The following is a 6,676-nucleotide window of genomic DNA, read 5'->3' on the forward strand; positions in this document are numbered from 1 at the left end:
GCCTTTCCATAATTTTAGCTAGCCTTTCAATACTTTTAGCTAACTTTGCAATATGTTTAGCCAGCCTTGCCATATGTTTTGCTAGCCATTCCATAATTTTAGCTAGTAATTTAGCTCATTTTCAGTTTTAGCTGACATTTTGTTACTTTTAACTTCTAGCACCCCGCCTTTTGATACTTTTAGCTAACCTATTCAATTTTTATCTGACATGTTACTTTTATCTTCTATCAAGCCTTTTGATAGTAGCTACACTTTGATAAAATTAGCTAGCATTTTGCTACTTTCAGCTTCTAGCGAGTCTTTGGATAATTTTGTTTGTTGCTACTTTAAGCTTTTAGCTTTCATTCCATACCTTTGGCTAGCTTTTTGCTCCTTTTAGCTCCATCAAATTTCAGCATTGATTGTTATGCATATTTTAAATGCAGTTTGTCTCATTGTTAAAGGGCTTTACGTATTATAAATATAACTAATGTGCAACACAGGATTTTGTAGAAGTGCTATAAAGGACGTCATCATCACTGCTGCTATGGAAGATATCGGCAACTCTATCTGTTAGCAAAATACTTTATCAACCACCTAACTGATTTACCATAGATGAAACTCTCACAAAGAGAATATTTGACGTCTTTCATTAAAAATATATTTTTAAGCTGACCCACAAACAGGCATAGGCAGTGGCGGGTGATAATGTTTCTAGTTATGATTGTGAGGAAATATAGTTTCTCTTAAACTGTGAACCAAGAAAGAGTAAAATAAAATAAACCCAGAAGGAAAACTGTATAAAAACTTGAACAAACTGTGTCCTCATTATGAGTCATTTCACTGGAGTCGATCTTTTCTTTCCCGTTTCTCCACGCTTCTTGCGGCCCTATGGAGATGTTCGGTCTGGTTTTATTTCACATACACCCCCAACCTCTTCCCGAATCCTCCCTCCTGTTTCTACAACCCTGAGGTTCGTCTGCCGACCCTCGTCCCCATGGCAATTAGCTCAAACCTCAGCTAATTATCTGACCTAAACAAACTCCTCAAAGCAATCAAAGGACAAACCACCACCTTCCAAAAACACCATCAATGGCAGGGAGAGATTTGTGTGATGGGTTAATGGGAGGATAGTAAAAGAGCTTCAGAGGCGACATTGTTGAGTTCATACCGCGCCGTGACCCCGGACGACGTTTTAAAGAGATGGGTGTCTATCTACCGATTCCCCTGAATGGGTCAAGAAGCACATAAAGAAAGACCGGACGATAAAAGCCCATCAACTTGAGGGTGACCCCTCCTTCCACTCATCCGTGGAGGACTAAAAGGACCCCGGTGTCCTCCCCGGCTGAGAAACACACGGATCAAGTGTCTTTCTGTACTTGTGTGACGCGTCCCCTCAAGAATGCGAATCCCTTCCTCTGGTCGTTTGCTTCCATCTCCCCCCCACCTCCTCTGCTTGCTGACTTCACTCACAGCCGCGGAGCTGTCGCTGGAGGAATCTGGAAAACACCAGTGGGGAATGAGAGGAATTTTCTGCTTCTCGTTTCCCCTTAAACCACCTCCCCTCGCTCTCTTTATTTTGGACGCTTCTCTAGGCTCTTGAGTTTCCCCGTTTCTGAACGCCGTCCAACGATAACAACCTTTCATAAACAAAAGGAGTTTGTTGATTGGGGGAGGGCCGGTGGCCATCACTGGTATGTCCTATCAGTTCGGCTGGCGTTGGGCCTTCCAGACCGTCCTCAAATCCTCAAAAGTACAGGCTACACGGAGGATCGTGAGAGACTTAAGGGTTACTGTAAAAACCCAGCGTGTCTGAAGAACTGTAAACACACGCTTTGGTTCTTTCTTAATCCACCGTCCCGCCAAAAAAAGGGACTTTGATGGACAAATCTCCTAAAGGGGAAGCTGGTCAATGTCAGGAAACCACAAAAGTACAGGGGAGAAAAAAACAGCAAGTTTTGGAATTCTCTGCTTTTACAGCTCCAGTGGTCTCGTAAAGGGAGTCTGGATCGAATCGAGTGTTTTTTGTTTTTTTTTTCAAACAAGTTGACCGTGGATCTGCCCCCGGTCGGTTCACCAGCCGAGCGCCAATTAAATCCTATGTCTGAGCGTTCGAACTGATGGGTCTCGGAAGGACACTTTTTATTTTGGCTTCCATTTTAGTTAACGGGTTCGGCACTTTACTGAACATTGTCGTTGTCTGCTGAAAATGTTTATATATATATATACTCTTGCAGCAACTAAACAAAAATAAGATGCTAGAAGAAATCTAAAAGGATTGCAGTAAAGTATCTTCTGCATTTCACTGTAATTTCCTACAGGCTGCATACCAGAAATAAATGTTTGGAAATACAGAGTTCTTTTCTTTTTAACCCCGAAACCTTAAAGTTCAGTGCTGTCAGAAACAATAAACAGAAACAGTGCGCCCCCTGGTGGACGAGAAAGATTTCCCGCCACTCCAAACTGGTGAAGACACGAGACTTTTCCGTCCAACTCCAAGTATCCACAACGAGGAAGCCAAGGTGACATTCTTAGCTCTTTAGATTTTATTTAGGATGAAAAATAGAACAAATAAAAACACTTTATTGACACAATTCACTCAAGCACACACCAAACACTCGTCACAAAGACATCCATCATTCATCTGCATCCAGGACTTCTGGAGTAAAGCCCGGCTCACAACGGTCATCACTTGTCCACGGGCTTAAACGGGTCAGACCAGATCTTCAGACCTTTGGAGCAAACAACAAACAGCATCTATAGGTTAATAAAACTTTAAACAGTCTGTGACCTCCACTGCTGCACAGCTTAGTGTAAACAGTAGTCCCTCGCTACTTTGCGGTTATGACTTTTGCGGTTTTTCAGCGTAGACGATTGTCAACTCACATGATTGGGACGGAACAGGATAAAAAGTTAACGGGGAAAAAAAAAACTTTGGACAGGCTGTCATTTTGTATTTTCTTTCAATAAGCCTATACTGTAACGCAAGTCAAAAGAACTACACTACCCAGAAGCCAACAGTGCTTCCGGCCGTTACTTTCTGCTGAAATGAGGGGAAAGTTTTGCAACGCAAATCTACGCCATTTATGAAGCTGACAGAACCTGAACCGAGCTGCTGGTCTGCGGAGCTGGTGAGTAAAATTTTGCAGTACTGTACAGTAAATATACGTATGCAGTGGTGTAGTCTACATTTTTGTACATACTGCGCTTAGAAACCAAACTGGTTAGTTCATTGTCAATTTATTTAGATTTTTAAGCATAGTAAACATTTCCAAATTTCTCTGATGCGTATATTTGAATAAATGAACAAACTTTGTTCAACACTTAGCTTTGTATTAAAACATACTATAGAATTTATAAAACAGTACCAAAGCAAAGCGCTGCATACGGATAGATTGTTACGGAAGCGTTTAACATATCAATGATGCGTATCTAATGATATATCATGCATCATTGGGTACTTTTAAATGGGTACAATGAAATTCTCAAGCTTTTCTAGTGGGTAAACTCCATGTACCCGATTATCACGTAGACTACACCATTGTACGTATGTTGTTAAAATTATGTAGGTTTAAGAGTTTAGAACATTGCAAGAGTGTGGGAAGGGATTATAAAGCCTTAAAATATTTATAAATACTAAAATAAATATGGCGTTCCTACTTCCAGGTTGCGGTGTTGTCTGGAACGTAACCCCCGCGATAATCGAGGGACTACTGTACTTGCAAAGCATCATTGGGGCTCATTGTGGTCACCGCGGTAACAACACACCTGTGTCTGTCACTCCCTGACTGCCAAGTTAATAAAAGACAGACTGAAAAGTAAGCCTCAAAACAGTCGCTGTGTGAAAACTCGAGTCCGATCTGAAAAGAATAAGTCCACGGTAACCTGTGCACTCTGTGTTCTCGAGGGGTTTCAGAGACGAACACAAGTTTTATAAAAGTGAGAGACACTGAGTGAAAGAAGACGTGCCTTCATTCTGTGTGTAGCAAAAAGATTTGTGGGAGTAAGATACGCTTGTTTATGAAAGTTTAGATTTTTTTTAATTACAAAATTTCGAGTGCGACATCAAGGTTCTTTATTGTCATTTGTATCGCATGTGGTACATGAGGTGGAACAAAATTGTGTACTCAAGGTCCCAGTTACACCCCAAAATAGCAATAATGTAAAGTTTTAAAAAAAGAAAACAGTATGGATCTAAGATATAAGCTAAACAATAATAATGTAATACGGTGCATTAAACAGCAGCCTGAACATGAGTCTGTTGCGAGCAGATGGGTATGAATATAGCAGCTGAATATTATGTGGAAATAAATAATAAAAATCATAAAAGTTTTTTTTCATTCAATCTTTATTTATACAGGTTAATCCCATTGAGCCTCGGGGACTCATTTACAAGAGAGACCTGAAAACTTTAACTGTGATGGTGTCAAATCTATAAAAAGCATCAGTTCAGTCACATAAAATCCAGCTTTCTGTGATTTATTAAAAAAGTCGTATGTTTTTTACGGTGACGTACGTAGAGCTTTTCCTGAATTAATCCTAAATATTTATTTTTGTGCGATTTATTTTGTGCGTATATTTGACGCGTTTTGGTTCAAAGCTGTGCGAGATAGAGGACAAAGTTGAAAACAATCATAACTAGAGAAACTGCATTTCCTGCGAAAATGCAGTGTGAATGCTTACTGCTTAAGAACTTGCTGAAAAACAGCTGAAATTAGCTAAAAAACATGCTGAAATGTAGCCGAAATGGAAGAACAACCTTAAGTTAGCAGGAGAAAGCAAAAACAGATTTGCTGAATGTTAAAAAAGCAGAAACGACTAAAAAATTAGGAAATTAGCTTAAAAAAAAAAGCTAAAATTTTCTGAAAAAATGCTAAAAATCTTCCTGAAAAAGTTAGAACAAGCTTAAATTTGTAGACGAAAGGCAGAAAGAAACTTAAATTACCAGTAGGAAGTGGAGAACACATTTTTGCTGAATTAGGCTGAAAAAAGTTTAAATGAGTGCAAAATATGTGGAATTAGTTGAAAAGACTAAAATTAGCATAAAACAGCTAACTAGTAGCTGAAACTAGCAGAAATAAGATGAAAAGAGCATAACAAGATGCAATTAGTAGAACTAAGTTAATAAGGCTGAAAGAAGCAGAAAATTTTGGAAACTACCTGAAAAAAGCTGAAATTAGCAAAAAAAAAAAAAAACAAAAAAAAAACTGCTGAAAAGTAGCTAAAAAGCAGAAAGAAGCTTAAATTAGCAGAAGGAAGTGGAAAGAGCGCAATTTTGCTGAATTACGCTGAAAAATGTGCAAAATAGAATGGAATAGTAGAAAAAGCTGAAACTTTCAGAAATAAGCTGAAAGGAGCACAAACCAGCTGAAATTAGCCGAAAAAAAAGTTTAAGTTTGAACAAAGAAGCTGAAGCAGAACAAAATGTGAAAGGAGCAGTAAAAGGTTGTAAAATGAGCTCAATTCATTTTCTATAAGAAAAAAAAAAAATGGCAGAAAAGGCTAAATATTTCAAAAAGCTAAAATTGCATCAGTGCAAAACGTCACAGCAGGATTGTCCTGAACGTTTTGATTCATGATTTGTTGAAACAGCACAAAAACTGCGGAACGAGAATGGCACTGAAAAACGTACAGGAGAAAAACGGATCACAACAGTGTTCATGAAATATTCACACAATAAATATGCGTCAATGTTTGTCCAGTTTTGGACACGTTTATGTGAGCGGAGGAACTTCAGAGCCATCTGACTTCGTCTTTTCCATCCATGTGACGCGGCCCGTTTGTAACGTCTGCACATGTAAAATGTTTCAAACGTACCCGTCCTCGTCAGGTCGGTCTCAATTAAACTCCAGCTGTTTCATTCACCTTCAGCTCGTCACATTAAGTCGATCATATTTTCTAATAAACCTGATCCTTACCCACGGGCTGCACGTCTGCCTGGTTGATTCCTGCCCGGTTCACCTTTTGGATTTGTCCTAGAAGCAAGAAGAGCACGGATTATAAGTTAAACGTGTGAAAATGATCTTAAATAAGCCTGTGGTTATGATTGTTGGCTCTGAAAGTAAATTAAAATAAACCAAATTATTGTTTGTACTGAATCTTAATGTCTTAAACTGATTCTGACTACACTCAAACAAACAGAAATCAAATGTCCTCCATTAACTGTTTATTTTGGCTTGAACTACCGCAGAATATTTGATTATTTTACACTTTCAATATAGATTTGATTTTAAAATGTTCCGCGTTAAGTTAAATTATTGCATTAAAAAGTATTTATTTCAGATAGCTAAACAAAATGCTCAGCTTCATTCTAAAATCAGCCAAAGTTAGCTAGTTTTCTTCGTCGTGTTAAACATTTTTAGCCTTGAAATTAATAACAAACGACGTTATAAACCTTCCAGCTACATAAATTAGAGGTTGTAGCACATTGTGTAAGTTATATATTTATGTTGTGTTAAATGCACTTACTGTACTCTTCTTTGTGCATCAGAGGATAGACGAAGATGGGATAAAATGCAGCAGCCACCGCCGTAATGAAGCCTCCGAAAATCAGCACTGTTTTAGTGTTTTTAGACATTTTCTCTGTAGCATCTGAAGACACTTTAACCTTCGGATAAACGCTGTGTTTACAGCGACTGCTTCCGGTGTTAAAGTTCACAGTCGAAAACAGGCGAAGTGGAGCTGCGCTGGTTGTCCG

The 6,676-nt window shown here is 38.7% G+C and overlaps 1 protein-coding gene across 1 annotated transcript; it reads right to left on the reverse strand.

The window, feature by feature from the left end:
• Positions 1 to 2,510: 2,510 nt before the first annotated feature.
• Positions 2,511 to 6,619, reverse strand: smim20 (small integral membrane protein 20). Its single transcript, XM_037683660.1, has 3 exons — positions 6,448 to 6,619; positions 5,898 to 5,954; positions 2,511 to 2,711 (listed from the first exon to the last, which is right to left on the reverse strand). Exons 1-3 carry the CDS (start codon positions 6,554 to 6,556, stop codon positions 2,668 to 2,670), a joined length of 210 nt encoding a protein of 69 aa, XP_037539588.1. The 5' UTR covers positions 6,557 to 6,619; the 3' UTR covers positions 2,511 to 2,667.
• Positions 6,620 to 6,676: the final 57 nt, after the last annotated feature.

The sequence above is a fragment of the Nematolebias whitei genome, chromosome 1, assembly GCF_014905685.2.
Source record: "Nematolebias whitei isolate Nwh7 chromosome 1, NemWhi1, whole genome shotgun sequence".
Taxonomy (NCBI): Eukaryota; Metazoa; Chordata; class Actinopteri; order Cyprinodontiformes; family Rivulidae; genus Nematolebias; species Nematolebias whitei.

Coding starts and splice junctions, on each gene's coding strand:
- smim20 (XM_037683660.1), bottom strand. CDS start 6,556: ATGTCTAAAAACACTAAAACAGTGCTGATTTTCGGAGGCTTCATTACG. Junction 5,955..6,447: donor GATGCACAAAGAAGAGTACA/GTAAGTGCATTT, acceptor TCTTGCTTCTAG/GACAAATCCAAAAGGTGAAC. Junction 2,712..5,897: donor GGCAGACGTGCAGCCCGTGG/GTAAGGATCAGG, acceptor TTTGCTCCAAAG/GTCTGAAGATCTGGTCTGAC.